Here is a 21,195-nt window from a genome sequence, read left to right as displayed (position 1 = left end):
AACTAACAGATAAATACTCTAATATAGGCTATAATTGTTCACGTTAATTGTTAAATTAACATATTTCTTTGTCTTTCGATGCCGTCCCAGTATTCTCAGTCCTTGCATGAGCCCATGAAAAGAATTATGAACATGAGGCCAATTCTCTGTTCACAAACTTCTTCAAAGTTTATTATTACATTCACACATTATATAGTTGCATTGCAAGGGGTGGTGTAGTGGCTTATCCAATGAGATATGGATTACATATGCGTGGTACACAAGCCAAGAAATATACGTTATATAAAATGGAAGTATGGCCAGGAAGTTCTGGACATATTAGGCGCACACTTGGCCAAGGATACCTCAACTCTGAGCAAAAGGACAGACCGAACTCAATAACCTTCTATAGCCCCCGTCGCTGAAATGACTTTCCTTTGGTACTGCAGGCCTGCGCAAGAATGGCGCAACTTCAACTCACATGACACACTCTGAGTTCACAAACGTTTCAGTCATATGACAGCGATCAGTTCCTCCAAACACTACGTTACGATTCTAGTGGTGAAAAACATTGCAAACAATAAAAAACCCACCACAGACCTGTTTAATTCAGCATCAAAATGTTGGCACTCATTAACCGTCTCCTGGACTGGTTTAAGTCTCTCTTCTGGAAGGAAGAAATGGAGTTAACCCTCGTCGGGCTGCAGTATTCGGGGAAAACGACGTTTGTTAACGTAATCGCGGTGAGTGTTTGCGGTTAGCATAAGCTACTTCAACAAATCTAAGAGACTGAATGTCAGTCCAGTACACCAGACACTTATCACGTTTGCTTACATATAATAGATAATGGAGCTAGGTTAACTTGAATTCACAGTATATTAGTGGGCAAGACTTGCTTAGGGTACGTAATTCTACGTTTTTGGGAAAGCTAAGGCTAACATTAGCTCCCAAAAGACCATCTCGAATTTGATTGCATAGTGGGTGGTTTGTTTTGAACTCAGTTGACAGTTTATTAAATACATATCGTAAATGAGCTCTACATATCACTGACACCAAAACCTACTTGTAATAATGTCAACTAATTTCAACTCAAGTTTAATCATTTGTTTTCTTGATCTGAGTTCTAGAGAGAAATTAAAATCCGACTGATGATGGCAATCAAAACTAACTGGATGTATTGTTTAGGTTTATGGATGTTATGCATGCTTAAATACTGTTTTGATCATGAAAGAGCTTAAAAGTAAAGAATAATTAATGCAGGAATGATTAGAGTGACATACTCCAATCCCATGCATGTGAATTTACAACCCAGTGTATTCTCAGCATTCACTTTCACAGTTTTCTAATTAAAAATGCTAAGGCAACTTCACTTTTTCAAGTATCGTTTTTTTTTATTTTTTTATTTATTAATTTTTAAGATTAGGTCACCCCATCATGGACACCACCATGTTGGCTTCATATGATCAACCATGCAGTTTATACAGTTATTATTATTATTATTATTAATAACAATTAAAAATAACACAACCATCATAGATGCACCATGTATACTGCTGTCCTGCAAACAGCCTTACCTTTTTAGTGACAGTACGTGGAAGCAGTCACAGCCACATAAAACACAAACAACCAACAATGTGAGAAGAACACTGAAACTGTATAAAAAATGTCTATTATATGGAAGTTACATATATATGGAAACAAATAAGAGCCAGATAAACATGAACAAAAATGTACTGAGTGCACCTTTAAAGAAGAATGAGGCTGTTTAATATTTCAGTTCAGTTCAATATTTGAGTTATTAAATCATAATAAGCGGGTTTCATGCTCAAATATCCTGTTGTTGTTGTTCCTTTGATGAGTTTGTTTTTGCTGTTGGGAAACTGGATGTGTGATCTAGGAAGCACATGAGTCATCTTGCTTTCTTATCTTCTCCACAACATCAGTATTCATCAATGCAGGTATCACCGATCAAAAGTGAGTCACTTATTAGAGTCTTTGCACATGTAAAGACAAGACAGTGATATGCTGCTTGATACTTGTTCTGCGTAAGCCTATTTGTCACTAATAATTTCCTAATAATACATACTATTTCTCTGCAGTGCATCAAGGCACTTGTTGGTGCAACAAGTGCCTTGAGTCTGGCTGGACCACATTTGTGGGTAAAAAAATAAATAAAAATTAGTATATAACCTTGTACTCTCAAGCATATAAGACTTGTTCTGCAAGATCATTCCTAACCCTGACCCTAATCCAATCTAAATACAGAGCAGTGCACAAAAGTAATTGCTGTACATAGAAAATATGGTTAAACTGGTCAGGTAGTTAAAGGTTTAGTGTAATTATAATAGTATTGTGCAATGATGAAAAACATTCTTAAACGGTGAAGAAAATTATTTTCTGAGTTACTCTGGTGTATCAACCCTTTCCCCTTAATGTGGACATAGCATTAGTTATTATCTTATAAAGTATAGAATTACTGTCTTTTTGATTTATTTATGTTTGGGAGCCGGTCTAATGTGTTTTTAGTGCATGGTGTGGTGTGAAGGTCATTCAACCTTATTTTTTATGTCTTAATTATAGTATTCTGCATAGATAGTGTTCATTGGATGATCCAGTTTTCCTCTATTATTACAATTTTCTTTGAATCAGTGTTAAAAACAGTTGTGCTGGATAATTTTTTTGTGAAAACTATGATAGTTTTTTCAGAATTCTTTAATGAATACAAAGTTCAGAAGAAGAGAATTGATTTAAAATCAAATATTTTTTTAGCAATGTGAAAGTAATGTATTTATTCAGTGTACAGTCTCCATGAAAAAAGTCAGTCAGCTTAAAAAAAACAACAAGCAGTTCTACCGTCTGTCTGCATTTTTGAATGCACTGTATGCATTTATGTATGTGTGTGTGTGTGTTTAGACAATGTGGGAGTTTCTGCCATTAGTCACAAGACTCAGGCGCGTTTTAATGTGGTTCTTCCTGGTCAAGTGACGTCCTCATCATGTGTTTTTGGTGCATGAGTACACAATAAGATAATGTGCTGGTAGTTCAGTTACTTTTTTTCTTTATCTGCTTCGGTAGAAGGCTAGATACTGTAAGGTTAAAATCTTTTAATGTGGTAAACTGAGAAAGCTTTTCAGATTTCATTTGTATTGCTCAAAAGACTTGGTGTTTAGTGTGAGCATTTGCCTCGTTTGATACCTGTATTTGTAGTTCTGACTTTGTAATCACTTCTTTCAAACTGTTTGAGAGCACTTGTGGAGTTTCCTGAAATCTTTTTCAGAATGTTCCTCTCCTGAATAGGTCTGATTGACCTTTTGATTGAGAGTTCTTTGAAGTTCAAGATATTCTGCGTGCCTGACATGCTTATGAATCATGAGTGAGCATGCTAAAGGGAAGTCTTAAATTCTGGAGCCCCTTCATAAGCAGTGGTGTACATATCATGTGATTAGGGAAGTCAGATTTATCACCTTAACTTCATGAATTGGTCACATTAGCCCACTTTTTTTTTTTTTTTTTTTTTTTACATTTTGCATCATGTAATTTGAATATTCATTGGTTGGAAATATTTCACTTGGATTTTTGATATTGTTTGGTTCAGCTGAACAGGGTCAATGCAGCAAATGCAAAATTAATGCAGTAAAAGAATACGTTTCAGAATATAGGACTGCATTTTCTGATTAAAAGTTGACATATTTAATCAGGCCCATGGACCACAAAACCAGTCAAAAGGGTAAATTTTTTTAATGAAATTCAATAAATAATCATTCCATTGATGTATGGTTTGTTAGAATAGGACAATATTTGGCTGAGATACAACTATTTGAATAGCTGGAATCTGAGGGTGCAAAAAAATCTAAATATTGAGAAAATCACCTTTAAAGTTGTCCAAATTAAGTTCTTAGCAATGCAAATTATTAATCAAAAAATTTGCTACAGATATACTTGTGCTACTTATGACTGGTTTTGTGCTCCAGGGTCACATATTACTAGATGTGGAAAAGCAGACAAGAGGGGATTTCCCTCATCAAGGCAGACCACCTCAACTCTGAATCACAGAAGGTTGTTTAAAAATGTTTCTTTTTTATTTAGTAAATATGAATTCCTGATTATATAGAAAGAAACACACAATTGTTATTATTATTTAATATTTTTTATTGATATGTAAGGCAGTAAGGTAGGGAACAGTAGAGGTCGACCAATATTGGATTTTGCCGATACCGATAGCTAGGTTGGACCACACTGATACCGATTAATTAACCAATAGTTTTTAAAATGGATACTAAAAAAAAAAAAAAAAAAAAACTAAAATAGTGCTTCATTTACAAAAAAAAAAAAAAGTAGTAATAGTAATAATAATAATAACAGTAATAGTAATAGTAAATGTTGAAATTACCACACTCTTATAGGGCCCTATGAAATCTGTTTAATTTTTTCCTAAATTCCATTTTATTTATTTCCAAATTCTGTTATTGAATTTTTCTGGATTCTGTTTTTTTACATTTTAATTTTTCTCCACTCCTTTTTAATAGTTAAATTAAAGTTTATTAATCATAAATTAAGTCTAATTAAATAAAATCATGAAACCTACACATTTTCAAATCAGTTTAATAAAAGTTTAACAAAAATTACATGATTAGGGCCCTATGAAATGTTTTATTTTTTTATTTTTATTATTGTTACCAAATTCTGTTTTAGCATGTCTAATTATTTGAACGCATAAAACAACTTAATTAATTTTTTCTTAAAGAAGCCTAATGATTTTTCCCCTCAAAAATTCTCTGTATTTACATTTTTATTGTTATCAAATCTTTTAATTACTTAAAATTAAGCAAACTTTTTTGGCAAACAAAGGGGATTTACTATTAAAATTAAAACATGGAAGAAATGTTGTGTGATTAATCTTTAAAAAATAATGCTTGTTTTATTTTAATAGTAGTAGTAGGCTATGTACATTCTACTGAAAAATAGACTTCAAACCCGGGCTTTTATTTTGACGGGTTGCAAAATAAAAGAATACATTTACAATTCTGTGCATGTGATATGATGCTTTTGCTCAAATCAACAAAAGGTCAAATGCTCATGAAGTGACTCTCAGAGCAGTTCTGGAGATGTTCTTCATGTGTTTAGTCCTCATTTAGTGAGACGGCAGACAATGAAATCACCGCGAGCGTCACGCGCGCTGAACTGTGAATTTCGTTTTTATGAATGGATTCCGCGATTCTATCCGCGTTTTCTGCATCGCGGGAAACATAGGGCCCTACAATTATACCAGCACAGTGTTTACTCTCGCACTTTAACTGCTTCTTTTATTGAACACTCAAGTGATTGTCTAATCAAAATAAAAGAGCAGAGCTGAGTCTAGGAGAACTCATCGGTATCACGCACACTCCGGACGCGTCGCGTTCAGCTCGAGCAGTGGTCTAAAACTGTTTATTTATTCACCAAACGGACACAAGCTGACTAAAAGAATGAACAGTGAGGCATAAATAAGTTTGAAGTTCAGTGTTTAAAAAACGGAAAGAGTGATCTATATTATAGCTCTATAAATGAAGCATACCGACTTTATTAGAGCCACAGAAAGACAAACGTTTCGATGAAAATGCTCAATATACAATTCATTATGTACATTAACAACGACTACATTACATTACACAATTACATTAAATGTAATTTAATGGAAAACTATGTGAATGGCGCGTCTGAAGCTTCTTGCTCTGTTCAGCGTGCAGCGTCACGTGTCTAAACAAACAGCACGTGCTGTCAGTGATTTCAACCACTAGAGGCCGCTCTCGCACTGTATAATGAAAACAGAGCCTTCTCAGCCGCCCCAGCACATAGACAGTAAAAGAAATGGACACAGCGACCCCGTTGGATTCAACTGATTCAAGTGAAGTCAATTAGAAGCACGCACTTCCTGGTGGTCGAGCGTACTGCGCAGACTCAAACTGAGCTTGATGACGTAGATGTCACGTGAGCAAACTGTCTGACAATTGTAAGTCTTCTAATCGCTGTGCCAAGAGAAATCTGAATCACCCACCGAATTCCTCAAAACGTTGTTGAACAATTTTGTCCCGTTGCTTTATGGACTCTCTATGGGCTTCTCCCTTGACTTCATGCCTCATAGGCAGTAAAAGATTGCCTGCGAGCTTCTCCTCCTGTCCATACGGTAATTTCTCTACTGTGCGACAGAGAGTCGCAGGTTATGACGCAATCGTTAGCCTATTTTTACAAAAACTGCTTCTACGGGGCCATAACGTAAGATACAAGGTAATAGGGCCTTTTATACATTTTTTGTGTTTCTTTAGAAATAATGAATGGACAAATGGAGTCTTTAAACACCTCAGATGTAAAGTTATTCACTGTCAAAGTGACACCAAAATGAATGGGAGTCAATGCAATGCTAACAGCAGGTGGGGGTCCGCTAGCCAATGGCGGCGCCCAGGGATGCTTCAATAAAATATGAAACCCTGCCCCCCCGCTCCAGCAACGGACGCAACCCGGGAAACTATCAGCCGTCTCCAGCAAAGGACGAAACGCAGAAAAACTATCGGCATGGATTTTTGCAGATAACCGATTGTTCCAGCAATCAACTATCGGTGCCGATTAATCGGCAAAACCGATAAATCGGTCGACCTCTAGGGAACAGTACAGATTTTAAAAAGATGTGTGTATATGTATATATATATATATGTATGTATATATGTATATATGCTGAAGGGTGATGAGCTGTTGTATGTTTAACTATATATATATATGTATATATATGTATGTATGTATATATATATATATGTATATATATGTATGTATGTATTCCACTATTTCATAATCCAAACATTTCCTATTGCTTATGTGTCACAATATCCTGTTGTGCTGTGTAATTCCATACAATGTATGTATATATATATGTATATATATATGGAGTATATATATATATATATGTGTATGTGTATATATGTGTACATGTACATATACATATGTATACTACATGTATATGTATATATATATATATATATATGTATATGTATATATATATGTATATGTATATATGTATATGTATATGTATATATATATCTGTATATGTGTATATGTATATGTATATATATATATATGTATATATGTGTATATATATATATGTCATATATGTATATATATATATGTATATATATATATATGTATATGTATATGTGTATATGTATATATGTCTCTGTATATGATATATATATATATATATTATATATATATATATATATATATATAATATATATATATGTATATCTGTATATACTGTGTGTAGACTATATCTAGGATATATAATATATTTGTATATGTGTTTGTTTTCTGACCTGACATACTGCAGCTGAATTTGTTTGTTGCATCATGTAATGAATTGCTGCCTCACAGCCTTCAGGAGAACAGATTTTGCAGTCTACACTCCACCATCGCTATATAGACTCTTGCTGTTTAATCATTTCAGCACCTCAGGTGGAAATTGCATCTCCTGAGGTGACCATGTGTGAACTGATATCTCATTAATTGTTCAAATGGAGCAACAAGTGCAATTCTGTTTTCATCAGGACACAAAGATGCGGGAGCTTCTGCCCTGCCCTGCCCTGCCCTGTTTGCACCTGGTGCTCAAACAGACTCTGTCAGAATATCTTGTTGAAGCATCTCTCTGAGCAATGATGGCTGTTCGTGTGAAGGAGCTAGTTATCTTTCTCCCTGTTGCCAGACAGCCTGAGATAGTGTGCTGACTCAGTATCCTTTGTTCACTATTAGCCGCAAGAGCCATGCAGCCAGAGATGTTGACACCGCAATCCTTAGCTATGTTTTGTACGATGTGTTGCAGGGCAACATGCATATTCTTAGTTATTTTCCACTTAGTAAACATGCTGTTAAGAAATTAGAATTCACAGAGAAGCGAGATTCTGCATTTTAGTTTGCTTGATTGGGTGACAAAATTGCTGTTCTAAAGATGAAGAATGTTTGTCAAGGGCAGTTATTTCCATTGTCTTTTATTGCTTTAGTATGAGACATACTGTACATTTAAAAAAAAAATAACTTTGAAAACGAATATACTACTTGTGGGAGTTGTGAAAAATCTTATATCTCACTATGAGTAGTTTTATAGCATGGTATAGTAAGCATCATGATATAGCTTTCTAAAAATTAAATATTATTAAATATTGATATTTTTTATTATCAGACTGACGCAGATAATCACTATTAATAGCCAATGGAGGAAATTACATCTGCAGATATGACTATGCAGTCAAGAACTGAAGGGAGGTGGTCCTGATGTATGTAACGTTTTACTGGCAACAGCATGACAAATATGGGAAAGTGTTTATGGGGAGGGAATTTCCAAATTAAAGGCAGACCACATCAAAACTGATTTAATACAGGAAAGGTGGTCTTGTGGTTTAGATGTGCAATTCAAATAGTCCTGGCTCATTAGTGGTTATTAATGACGTGACTTATAGTACAAAATATGAATTGCTAAATGGGGTGACAGATTTCTTTTTGCGATTGAGTGAGTTGTTTGAATAAACATGAGGAATGTATGAACTTCTATTGCAACTGCAAAATTACACATCAGTTTACAAGCTCTCAAACAGTTAACGTTTGGTGCCATGATGGTGTCGATTGCACATTTTTATGTGCGATGCAGGCACAAAACCTTTACTTGGCAGAAGAGTTGACAGTGGCAGTGACCTGAATGTGAGAATTTCAGTAGGTTAGTACAGTAGATCGCAATATACCACGCAGAAGTTTCCTAGCTTGATTTTTGTTTAAACTTTCACTATGAATCATAGATCAAATAAATGTTTCTGATGGAAGGCCCTTAAATACCAGTGACTGCAGGCCTGTACGCTTAAAACAACAGGAAAAGAAATTGGGTGTCAAAACCACACACAAAAAAAAAAACTGTTTAAGGTGAAATAATGAAAGCAGTTCCATGAGTTAATATCTTTTTTTAATTTTTTTTTTCTCAGTCAGGCCAGTTCAGCGAAGACATGATTCCAACTGTCGGGTTCAACATGAGGAAGGTCACAAAAGGCAACGTCACCATCAAGGTTTGGTCCTAACGATTAATCTTGGCTTCTTATAGGGATTTAGGTGCAATACTTTAACTAACATGGGTCTGATTATTGTGCAGATCTGGGATATAGGAGGTCAGCCAAGGTTCAGGAGCATGTGGGAGCGATACTGTCGTGGGGTGAACGCAATTGTGTAAGTATTAGTGCATCCATCTTCTGTGAGGGAAAGAGGACAGTATTCTTAATTATAAAGTAATAAAATGTGCATTCTTTCATTTCTTTTTAATTTTCTCTCAAAGGTACATGGTGGACGCAGCAGACCGGGAGAAGGTTGAAGCTTCAAGAAACGAGCTGCACAATCTTTTAGACAAGCCACAGTTACAAGGAATCCCTGTAAGCCACTTGTCCTTGTTTTTACAGCACATCATTGCTTAAACATCCTTATTGCATCAGTTCTTATGAATGTTTTTGTGTTTCAGGTGTTGGTGCTCGGGAATAAGAGAGATCTACCTAATGCGTTGGATGAGAAACAGCTAATTGAAAAAATGTAAGAAGCTCTACACCACACAGGCAGTAGATGATTTTCCGCTGCTTTTTGAATTAAATTATGGGTTATGAAAGGTTCATATTTTGGTTTTGGGAGTCCCCAACAACTGGTTGACGTGCATGCAAGGTCAAAAAACATTGTCATACATTCATTGTCTTGTAATATGCATTTCTTTTTCCCTTATTTGCTCAATGACTCCCAAACGATTTGCTCAATGATTAATTTTTCCAAACCCCTCCTTTGCGTCTCGCTAATCTGCGGTGATTGGTCCGATTGGTCGATTTCATTGCCATTTCATCATGCCTGTAATGCCTGATAAAGCAGCGTTTGTGAGCACAGTGCTGCTTTGTGTACAGCCGTTACCGCGGAAACAGCTATTTTTAACACTTGAAAAGCAGCACCTAGTGGCAAAGAATGAATTTGTATTTTCAAATCTGAGGGTAAGAACGGATTTACCCTCATAGTGCAGAGCACAGCGTCTTCTTGACACGATGCTATCCACAGTAATCCGCTACGGTGTTTGAGGGAGGGGGGTTCAAGTTTTTCCAGGTCTGCGCGCGTAACAAGTGGGCGGGCAATATGCTCATGTTAATGCTAACGGCTTGGGATGTGTTTTAAAATGACTCGTTTAAATGATTCAGAGCTGACTCTTTCTTTTGAGAGACAATAACCTTATACACGGTGCACTTTCAGATTTAAAACTTTGCAGGATGTTTTCATTCACTTAGAGCTGTGTTACACACTGCATGAAAGGTAATTTTCAAAAATCCATAATAGGTGCACTTTAAAGTCAACATAGAACAAAAATGGATCATGCTTACTTAAATAGATTTATTATTTATATTAAAATGTTGAAAGAGAAAGTGTAATAATTTGGTCACGTGGGTGGGGAAATAAATTGTTAACCAGTATAGGTTTTTATAAAATTCTCTCTCTAGCCAGTTTGCATAACTGTTTGCCAAAATTGTTTCAATAACTGATCTATTCACATGCATGTTCTTGAGGTAGAAGGAAGGTAGGACATCCATTGCTGAAGCTGCTACATTTAGTGCTATGATTTCTCGCATTCATATGTGTACGATTGGGCTGGCTCTGCCTTTTACAGTCTCTGATGGCATTCTGCCAAATCATATGACGCTAATAAGATTACATTGCCATAATAGAAAACTTAATATAATTATAATAATTAGGAAATTGCATTACTGGCTCTGGTCATCTCGGTTTATTTATTTTTATCTTCATTATAAAGGAATGCACTATTTGTAAAAATCAGTTTCAGTTCTCTCTCTCGCATCTAATCGCATTATTTTTTTTCACTCTTTTGTCACCACTTTTTTTTTTTTTTTTTTTTTTTTGCCAGCGTCAGATTGAGATTCTTTTGTGTTTTCTATGAATTGAGAATGAGATGAGTCACAATGTCTAGATGAGATTGTAAGTTAACCATCAGTCTGGATGAAATGAAAAGGTTGTGTGGCTTGGGGGTCTCATGTTGTTGTGAGAATTACTGCCATCTGTTGGCTAAGAGTTGTAGGAGCTTCGTTATTTCCTCTTGTTGTAGGACTCTGTTCACAGTTTATCCTGAAATAACTTGTTGGCCTGAAATGAAGCCACACCATATAAATTGCTGTATTAATTCTGTCTCATGTGCTATTTCTTTAGGAACTTGGCTGCTATTCAAGACCGGGAGATCTGCTGCTACTCTATTTCCTGCAAAGAGAAAGATAACATTGGTAAGTAATGTTCCATGAGGATGAGTTGTTTTGCCTGCTATATGATGTTGCCAGTCTGCTTGACACAAATTACACTGTTATGTCCCCTGAACCTCACAGACATTACACTTCAATGGCTAATCCAGCACTCAAAGTCAAGAAGAAGCTGAAAGTGTCTTCAGAGGGTCCAAGTTTATCCGCTGCCATGCTACTCTCACATCACATCTTGCTCACTTTGTGAAGCTGTACAGTTCTCCATACCGCCCCTCTCACACTACCCTGCTCGTCTGTTCCCATAATTCTTCACAAGCTCCTCCTCCCAACTGCATCAGTTACGTCAAAGATACATCAGTCGCTAAAAGACGCTAGCTTGCAGAATGAGTTCCTCCACCTCTTACAACCTGCTGTCAGATGAACATTATGGATTCATGGGTTTGCAAATCCAAGCAGCTCCGGTGGTCTCCACTTGGGGTTTCCTGAACAAATCTATTTAAAAACTGAGAATAGTTCAAACTTTAATATCGTGTTCTGCCTTTTTCCTCCAGTCTGTCAGGTTAAGCTCTTGAGAGTGTGTAGTATGGTTTGGACTGTTGCTTTTATTTCTTTCCTTTTCTCTTTTCCCCCCAAACTGTCTCTTGACAAATCCGTAATCTTTAAATACGAGGAGCAGTCCAGTAAATAAACAGTTCAAATGATGATTCAGAGAGATTTTTACAGAAATGAGTGTAAGTATATTTGAGAGGATGAATGTTTTGCTAGTAAAGGTTTTCATTTAGCTCAGTGATGTCTTTGCATCCTGTTCATGAGCTGAGATAGAGCAGGTAGGTGAAGTTAAAGTGCCTTGTGCAGTGTATCTGTCCCTCAAGATAAACAGTATACCGGGTGTGCCTACCTGGAACTAGATTGGATCAAGACAGCTTACTTTGAACTGCAAGAATGAAGGCATGCTTTTTAAGGTAGATTATTGTACTGTTGTCATTCTCAACTAAATATTTGTGAAAAGAGACAAATGTTGGAACCCCCACTATTATCAATGCACTTTTGTAAATATGATGAACCAATAAATAGATTGTCAACATGTAGGAGGAATCTTGCATTGTGGCTGATTTTATTTTATTTTTTTTATCTCAAGTTATGGGGAATTAAGTATGTGAAGCTATATATGCATATGCTATCTCCTGTTTTCAAATTTAAAGTTTGAAAGGTGTAGTACATCTGTACATTTTGTTTAAGCTACTTCTAATTAAAACAATGAAACATTGCTATTGCTCTTCCCATTTAAGCTTAGTTCAACCTTAATCATCACACATTTTAAGGATTTTGATTTAAAATTTTTGTCAAATTATTTGTAGCTACTATAACAGTAAATGTGGTACTTGTATCTAAGGTTTCTGTGTACTTAATAGTTCATATATATCAGTACTTGATTGCAATGTTAACGTTATAATACTGATTCTATTAAAAATGAATTGTAAATAAAAAAAAAATGAGCAAAAATAGGACTTTTTATTCATCATTATATGAAGTATTTTCATTATTTATTTAATAACAAATTGATAAATACTGCTGGAACTATCAAATAGAGTTGTTGTTCCATTAACATTTAGTATTATTCTTAATTATTATTAGGTAATTGTAGCATTAGTAGCAGTAATCAGTAGTAACTAAACATAAGACTACACATAGTCACACAACACGTGATTTTCTCATTGGCTTAGAAATGCAGGGATGCTTTTAAATTGAGCTGCCACGACATTTCCGCTGCTTACTGCTTGTGTGATCGACGTCTTCATTAACAATTTGCTCTCTGTCGTGACGTTACCAACGGCTGACCAATCAGCGTTGAGGATCAGGGAGGGGCTGGTTTGTTGACAGGAAGTGTGTGAGAACTAAAAGCAGGAGGAAAACTGTTGACATTTGCGCTTCGATAAGTCGCGACGTCGAAGTGAATTATGACTTTTAAGGCCGACAGCAGGCAAAGATGCAATGGAGGTCAATAGTCGTGGGTCTTCTCGTTTTGAGGGTGCTGCTGAATTGCGCGGTGTGGCTAGTGTTTGGACTGGGACCCAGCTGGGGCTTTGACTTCCCCATCAAATTCACGTTCAACTTGCATAAGATCCAACTTCTCCAGGATGGCGACCGAGCCACTGTCAAAACTAACGCCTGGTTACAGCACATGTACGATAACAGAAACCCTCAAGCAAAGACCTGCTCCAAGATTAGTGGGAATTCACCAAAGAAGTCCTACCTCAGTTTCTTCCAGGAGGGCAGAGATGACTATGACAGAAAGTACAGCTCCTTCCCTGACGCGTTGAAAGTCAAGATGAGGGGAATGGCCCGAGACATGTTTTATTTCGGATATGATAACTACATGAAGTTTGCCTTTCCAGAGGACGAACTAAACCCTATCGCTTGTGAAGGTCGAGGGCCTGACGTGCTTAACCCGTGAGTTATATTATATCCCCCCTCAAAACGAGCATCTGTAGTGTTTCACGAAACAACACAGCCACTTCCTGCTGCATAATGTCATCATTATTCTTGTTCTTAGATTTTTTGACGGATGTAAGCTTTAGTAAATTCTCGGAATAGAAGTAATATCTGAATATCATTCTTTAGTTAATTTACACAGATTGTTCTGATAAAGACGTGCGCTGAATGGGAATGACATTCCTATGTCACAAAAATGTGGCTAATCAAGCTTATTTTCTCTTAGTCTTTTGATAACACGAGTAAAAGTTCAATTCAGTTAAATTCACAATTATATTTATAACGTTAGCTCTTTTCGTAGTGATTTTTTTTCTTTTCTCAGAGGTGACCGTCATAATTGTCACATGTATTTAAGCAGACTAAGTAACAAGTTGCAACTTTTCAAATAAGCCCCAGTGTCTCTGAATATGATGCATGGAAAATGAGAAATGTCTCTTATATCCACCACTGCATATTTTTTTTTGGCTTTATTATAACCCAATGTATTTGAATAATGAACCTGAGATACATTTGCTTGTGCTTTTCTCCTAGATCAAATATCAACATCAACGATGTGCTTGGAAACTACTCTTTGACCCTCATTGATGCTCTTGATACGCTGTTGGTAAGTCAGCCTATTGTACAGATGGCTTAAGTTTAACTTTATATATGAAACTGGTTTTGTTTCATCCTCACAAATTATTAGATAATGTTAATAAATAAATAAGCTTTCTACTTTTAAACTGTCAGTAAAAGGATGCTTTGGTTTTTGTAAGTAAGTTTGTCTAAGATGCAACAACAAAATTCAGCTGAACTGCTGTATAGCATAATCTTCTACAAAAAAACAAAAACAAACATGAAATGGTCAGTTCATAGTCCTAAAATACAGAACAGAATAACCATTTCTAGCCACGGATTTCCTCCTTGGGTTTTAAAACTGCTAATTTATGAGTAAAGGTCTGCGGTTTATGTAAATTGAAGACAGGTTCACATTTTGTTCTACAACATAAATTACACAGTCATGTTTCGAAACCAGTGCTAAAATTTGTTCTGTTCATGTTTCACGAATGCTGTGTCCTTCACTACTAGAGAAGGGAGAAAGGGAGTAGCAGTTTTCATGATAAATGTGTCCTAGTAAACAACCTTGAGTTTATCCGAGCTTACGATTAACTTTCAGCTATCTAGAAAAAATAAATAAAAATTACGCATCAATACAAGATATGGCCTCACTTAAACAAACTATGCATCTTGTTCCAGGACTATTAATTACAAATAATCTCAGGAATTCTTCACTTTTGTTTCACCTCAGAATAACTTTATAGTCATACATGTACATTAATGCACTGTTATAAAGTTTAGATCCTATCCCTGCAGGTTCTTGGAAATGTGACAGAGTTCCATCGAGCTGTTAAGCTTGTGATTGACACAGTCTCTTTTGACAAGGACTCCACTGTTCAAGTCTTTGAGGCCAACATTAGGTGCAGTAATTTTCTTTAATGGATCTCTTTATTTCAGTCTGTTCAGTGGTTTATAGCATGAAGGTGAACATATGATAACATAATTGTCATAACTGACAGAACAAACCCTTCGTAATGCAATAATTATGCTGATCTTCTCCTTCCTTCTTCTAAAATAAATAAAAATGTGTTTAAAACAGGATCTGTGTAGTTAACTTGTTCCCTTTTCAGAATTCTAGGCAGTTTAATCTCGGCCCATATTCTGCTGACTGATCCACGGCACCCGTTTGGGGACATAGCGCTGAAAGACTATGATAATGAGCTGCTGCATCTGGCGCATGACCTGGCCGTTCGACTACTACCTGCCTTCGAGAACACTAGCACAGGCATCCCCTATCCCAGGGTCAGGCCAAATTATATAGCAATATTTTAGAGAGATGATGCCTTGTTTTTGCTGCATTTGATATTGGGGTCCTACCATGTTTTTGTGCAGGTGAATTTAAAGAGAGGCGTCCCTCCTGACAGCATCAATGAGACCTGTACGGCAGGGGCGGGCTCTCTGCTTGTCGAGTTTGGCATTCTGAGCCGTCTGATTGGCGACTCTACATTTGAGTGGGTTGCCCGGCGTGCTGTTAAAGCTCTTTGGAACTTGAGAAGCAATGAAACTGGGCTGTTGGGTAAGTGGTTGATTTTTATTTATTTTTTTGGTCTGTTTTAGTCCTATCTTAAAGGGATAGTTCACCCAAAAATAAAAATTCTATCATTAATTACTTGCCCTCATGTCTTTCCAAACCATTAAGACCTTAATTCATCTTCAGAACACAAGATATTTTGATTTAATCCTAAAGCTTTCTTACCCTCCGTAGACAGCAACACAACTACCACATTCAAGGCCCAGAAAGGAAGTAATGACATTTTTAAAATAGTCCATGTGACATATGTGGCTCAACCTTAATTTTATGAAGCTACAAGAATAATTTTTGTGTGCAAAGAAAACAAAAAAGACTTTATTTAAAAAAAAAAAAAAAAAAAAGTGTCATTCTTTGGCATACGTTCATTAGAGATTTTTTTTTTTGGATGAACTATCCTTTTAAAAAATTACTTCACTTGTATAGATCTTTTCTTTTTCTTTTGTTTTGAATCCATTGTCTTTGTGATCACATGCCTTTGTCTGAGCAGTAATGATTCCATCTTCCAGGGAATGTGGTGAACATTCAGACTGGTCAGTGGGTAGGGAAGCAGAGCGGTCTCGGTGCAGGCATGGACTCGTTCTATGAGTACCTCCTCAAGTCCTACATTTTGTTTGGAGAGAAAGAAGACTACAGGATGTTCTCTGCAGTTTATGAGAGCATTCAGAGCCACCTGAGAAGAGGGTGATTATAAACGTGTGCATGTGTGACCACAGCTGTTTGTGGCTGCAGTTTGAGCTTCCAAAGGAATTTGCATGTGGTTTTCTAACCACCTGCAGATAAAGTGTGTCACTTGGGATCTGTAGTTAAGTGTGACATGGTTTGCAGCCAACGAATGTACTCTTTACAATCAAATTTTATAAGCGTAACTGGATTGTGTAGTCATGAGTGCAATAATGGATTGACATTTAAGGTTTTTATTCATTTTCTATAACTGCTTGGATATGCAGAAGTTATGGTGTGACATTGTAATCTCACACCTCAGGGTGTTCATTCATGAATTCTTATTAAACTGCTTTAATATTTTTGTTGGCAAAACTTGTCTTAAGTGTGCACATTTATTTTTGACTTTTTACAGAAGAGAGGCATGTAATGAAGGAGATGGTGACCCACCACTCTATGTGAATGTGAACATGTTTAATGGACAGATCATGAACACATGGATTGACTCTCTGCAGGCGTTCTTCCCTGGACTACAGGTATGACTTTAGCTTCTCTCACTCAATCTCTCCATTGTCTTTATATAATCTAATAATGCAATACAACCTGTTCAAAAAGGGTTAGTACTTTTTTTTTCTTTTAAGAAATGAATATAGCAAGGATCCATTAAATTGATCAAAAAAATTTGAGCAAAGATTCCTTTAAATTGATCAAAAAAATTTGAGCAAAGATACATAAAGATTAGCTCAACAATTTCCATTCATCAAAGAATCCTGAAAAATTTCACTTTTGAACAATAGTATAATATATATAATTATAACTATAGTTGTTTCATTCAGTACTGCAAAAAATCAAAAAATATTTGTGTAATTAAAAATATGCTATTTTGCCCAATATTTGTGTTTGCTAGGTACATTTGTTTATTAGAACAACAATAGTTTTATAGCATATTAAATCAGCCCCTGATGAGGTTCTGTTTCTATTTCTGCTAAGGCAGCTGACTATGTAGAACAACTGTATTGATAGTGAACATGTATAGTGTGTTTCTGTTATACAAGTACATACATTGCTGCTTTACTGTAGTGCATACTGACATACTTTATTGCCAGAATGGACCCAAAGATTATCTTACTATAGGGAGATGAGAGGGTCTGTATTACTTACTATTGGAGAAAGCGTAACTGCTAACTCGGATCACGTGTGCCGTTATAACCAATCACATTGCAGCCTTGACGTCAATGAATTTCAGTCAGATTTGTGTGACACTCAATCGCAGTTTACGGATACCATAGGAATAAATGGAAAATACTGTAAGCTGAATCACACCTGTCGCAAAAAGTCAGTGACTTCTCTTATAAAACAGCATTTTTAAACTCTAAAAATAGTCAAATTTAAAAGTATTGCTTGGTGTAAAACATTGAAGATTAGCAGATAGGCTGTTGATTCATTAAATGATAAGCCTTTTCCTCTAAAAAGATGTTTATTCAGTGTAGTGAAGCCTCTCCTCCATTGATATCCATTAAAAAAAAAAAAAAACGGCCTCTGGTCTCCTTTCCCAAGTACTGACAGACCGGAAGCATTAGCTTCAGCCATTACGCTTTTTCAGCTAATGGTTGCAGGCTTGCCTTCAAGTGGCTTTGACTGGACTTTGGATTGTTGAACTAAAAGTAGACCCACTGACAGCCTTTTTTCACAGAGTTCATTTGGGTTCTAACCAGGGACACATCTCTGTTTGTTCAGGTTTTGAATGGAGATGTTGAAAATGCCATTTGCCTTCATGCCTTCTACTATGCAATCTGGAAGCGTTTCGGTGCTCTTCCGGAAAGATACAACTGGCAACTTCAGGCCCCAGATGTTCTCTTCTACCCTTTAAGACCAGAACTAGTAGAATCCACATACCTACTCTATCAGGTACAACCCGGTCCCATCATAACCAGATTTTTTAGACTTCACAGCATTACAGTGTAATTAATGATAAACTTGACTCTCTGCAGGCAACCAAGAATCCTTTTTATCTTCATGTTGGGATGGACATTCTTGAAAGCCTTGAAAAAAATACCAAAGTCAGGTATATGGTTTAAAATGGCAGAAAGTGATTTTATTGGGATGCTGGCATGTTCTCAGGACAGTTGTTATATGCTTCTCAGGTGTGGTTACGCCACTCTCCATCATGTGGTGGATAAGTCCAAAGAAGATCGCATGGAAAGTTTCTTCCTCAGCGAAACCTGCAAATACCTTTACCTGGTTCGTTGTCTACTATTCTCCCTTTATATTTTCCTGTTCTCACTTCTTGCATCTAGTTTTGCTTTTAGCCATACTTTTATTTGAGAAACTACAAACATAGTCAGCCAAGTTTATTAGCCAAACATTAATTTTTATGCATGTCCATCACTAAATGATATTTAACATTCCTTTACAGCTCTTTGATGAAGATAATCCACTGCACAAGTCTGAGAGTAAGTACATCTTCACTACAGAAGGCCATGTAGTGCCGATAGATCAGCGCTTCAGGGAGAAAAGTTGGGAAGACCAATTTCCGTGTGAAGAGCCTAATAAAGAGCCCCCAGCCAACATAAGCAACGTAAGAAATTTATTTAATAAACAGTATTTTTCCTTCCATTTATGAATACGATTAGTAGTGGGGATATTAATAAATGAAACCAGTTTTACTCTCTTGTATTAAAATGAAATTTGTTAAAGGGTAGGGGTAAGTTATTTTTTATTATTTTTATTTTTTATTTTCCCAGTCAGCTTGTCTAGTCAATTATATGCTTTATTAAAATAATTGGCATTGACCCAACCCCCCCCCCCCCTTGTTTTTTTTAGCTTCTTGGGGCAATTTTTTTTAACGTAAAAATATGAGCAACTCCTTTTTGTTTAATGTGCTTTTTTTGATAATTTAAACATGAAACCTTTAAAACATAATTCAAAATGTACTTACAGTGTTTAAAGTAGTGTTTTTTTCAGGGACATGACAATGGATCTTTAAAGTGGTCATAGAAATAAGAATGACATATTTTCATTTGTCTAATAGTGTGAAAGGATTCCTGAAGAGCGACGGTACGGCCTTCCACTAAAGAGCATATACATGAGGCAAATAGACCACATGGTGGGGCTGTCCTGACATCAGTACTGTCCCTGGACATCTCAACACATACAAACCCCCTGGAGGGGTTCAGTAATAATATCAGAGAACTTTTCATTCTCTTTTTGCACATGAAGTGGTCAACAAATCAACCAGTATCAGTTGTTGTGTTTAAAAGTTGTCTTCTATTTTTATCTATTGTCTTAATTTGGACCAGGTATTTGGGTTTGGCTATGTATTCAGATCCAGCCAGCAAAGGTCCACAGCATTAAAAAAAAAAAAAAGAAGTCAGGGCAGTTTTGCACTTCAGAATCCTAAAATGCATTGCAAAACTGCTTTTGATTGTTTGGGCTGATCAATTTCTATATTGTGCAATCAAGTGTGTTTACACACACTGTTACATGTTTTCTTCAGTGCCATGTTTATTGAAACTTGATATTATAAAGGGCTTCAGTGGGTTGAGATGGTATGCATGTTTTCAGATTTTCTACTCCAGGAACAAGCTCTCAAATAAGCTTTCTATTTCAAAAACAGTTGTCTTATACGCCTTACAGGAACACACACAACAGAAGGGCTTCATTTAATACAAATCAAACTGCATTCTGAAATGTTTTTCACTTTGCAGTATGACGCATTCTTTTTTTTAATATATATTTTGTGGCTTGGTTTGCAAGGTGTAGAACACTGTGGCCTATTTTTTTTTTTTGCATGATTCCTCATTTCCTGTTGTACCCATTCTGTTTTTCTGCTCTCAGTGTATTGTGATGAAATTGGAAAGGTTTTGTTATGTAGCATACATGTTCGGTAAGGTTTGAAATCTCCACTCACATGTTATTTTGACAGAACAAACCTCATAATTTGGTACATTTTACACAGCAGGATGAGGAAGTACTGTAGAGTGTCTCTTAATTAGGTCTGGACATCTAGTAATTAGTCTCCACTCCTCTATTTTGTACGTAAACAAATATGCATATTAACAGGGAAATACTTCAAAATTGTGACATTTATTGGACCAAATATTACATTCAACAAAAAAAACGTGCCTTTAACAAATTTTATTTTTCTTCAGTCCTCAGGATCAGTAGTATGCCATAATGCAGTCTCTGATAATGCAGAGGTGATATGCATGTGCTGTGCAAGTAACGTCAATAACTCTTTTAGTGCTTAATTGTTGGTGCAAATATTTTCCAAACAAAAGTCAGATATAAGGGATTCTGAGAATGATCAGTATGATAAGAGATTAATTCATTTCTTTGGTATTATAGATTATAATTTCCTTGGGGCACATACAGAGAGGATACTCTCATAAATAGGGGTTATATTTGTTAAGATTTGTTTTTAACATATACAAGTATTATCTAATTAAAGTTGATCAGATTGTGATTTAACCTTTAGTCCAAAGAGACATAAAGGTGGATGTCTACACTGTGCATTGTATCAAATCAAAATTAAAACCATGACTTTGCAAATCTATTTGACAGTCCAGCTTGATGGAGCTGTTTTTTCACTTCAGTTAATGGTACAGTCAGGTCTTGATATTCTTAAGTAAATGTTCTGGGTTAAACACA

General features: G+C 36.0%; 2 protein-coding genes across 2 annotated transcripts; both read left to right on the top strand.

Moving 5' to 3' along the window:
- Positions 1 to 472: 472 nt before the first annotated feature.
- Positions 473 to 12,359, top strand: LOC109091498 (ADP-ribosylation factor-like protein 8B-A). Its single transcript, XM_042726331.1, has 7 exons — positions 473 to 722; positions 8,970 to 9,050; positions 9,134 to 9,207; positions 9,314 to 9,407; positions 9,494 to 9,561; positions 11,221 to 11,291; positions 11,391 to 12,359. Exons 1-7 carry the CDS (start codon positions 600 to 602, stop codon positions 11,438 to 11,440), a joined length of 561 nt encoding a protein of 186 aa, XP_042582265.1. The 5' UTR covers positions 473 to 599; the 3' UTR covers positions 11,441 to 12,359.
- A 735-nt stretch (positions 12,360 to 13,094) lies between these two features.
- On the top strand, positions 13,095 to 21,100 carry edem1 (ER degradation enhancer, mannosidase alpha-like 1). Its single transcript, XM_019105265.2, has 12 exons — positions 13,095 to 13,715; positions 14,289 to 14,361; positions 15,111 to 15,214; positions 15,425 to 15,596; positions 15,687 to 15,870; positions 16,392 to 16,566; positions 16,961 to 17,081; positions 18,283 to 18,453; positions 18,537 to 18,610; positions 18,690 to 18,786; positions 18,962 to 19,123; positions 19,577 to 21,100. The coding sequence occupies exons 1-12, from the start codon at positions 13,252 to 13,254 to the stop codon at positions 19,664 to 19,666; spliced, it is 1,887 nt and encodes a 628-aa protein (XP_018960810.2). The 5' UTR covers positions 13,095 to 13,251; the 3' UTR covers positions 19,667 to 21,100.
- Positions 21,101 to 21,195: the final 95 nt, after the last annotated feature.

The sequence above is a fragment of the Cyprinus carpio genome, chromosome B6 (genome assembly GCF_018340385.1).
Source record: "Cyprinus carpio isolate SPL01 chromosome B6, ASM1834038v1, whole genome shotgun sequence".
In the NCBI taxonomy this organism is placed as follows: Eukaryota; Metazoa; Chordata; class Actinopteri; order Cypriniformes; family Cyprinidae; genus Cyprinus; species Cyprinus carpio.
Note: the sequence above shows the minus strand (reverse complement) of the source record. Positions and strands in the feature narration are given on the sequence as shown.

Excerpts from the sequence above, each read along its gene's own strand:
- LOC109091498 (XM_042726331.1), top strand. The coding sequence starts at position 600 with ATGTTGGCACTCATTAACCGTCTCCTGGACTGGTTTAAGTCTCTCTTC. Across the intron at positions 723-8,969 it reads CGTTTGTTAACGTAATCGCG|TCAGGCCAGTTCAGCGAAGA; the intron begins GTGAGTGTTTGC and ends TTTTTTTCTCAG. Across the intron at positions 11,292-11,390 it reads CAAAGAGAAAGATAACATTG|ACATTACACTTCAATGGCTA; the intron begins GTAAGTAATGTT and ends TGAACCTCACAG.
- edem1 (XM_019105265.2), top strand. The coding sequence starts at position 13,252 with ATGCAATGGAGGTCAATAGTCGTGGGTCTTCTCGTTTTGAGGGTGCTG. Across the intron at positions 15,215-15,424 it reads GTCTTTGAGGCCAACATTAG|AATTCTAGGCAGTTTAATCT; the intron begins GTGCAGTAATTT and ends TTCCCTTTTCAG. Across the intron at positions 15,597-15,686 it reads CAGGCATCCCCTATCCCAGG|GTGAATTTAAAGAGAGGCGT; the intron begins GTCAGGCCAAAT and ends GTTTTTGTGCAG.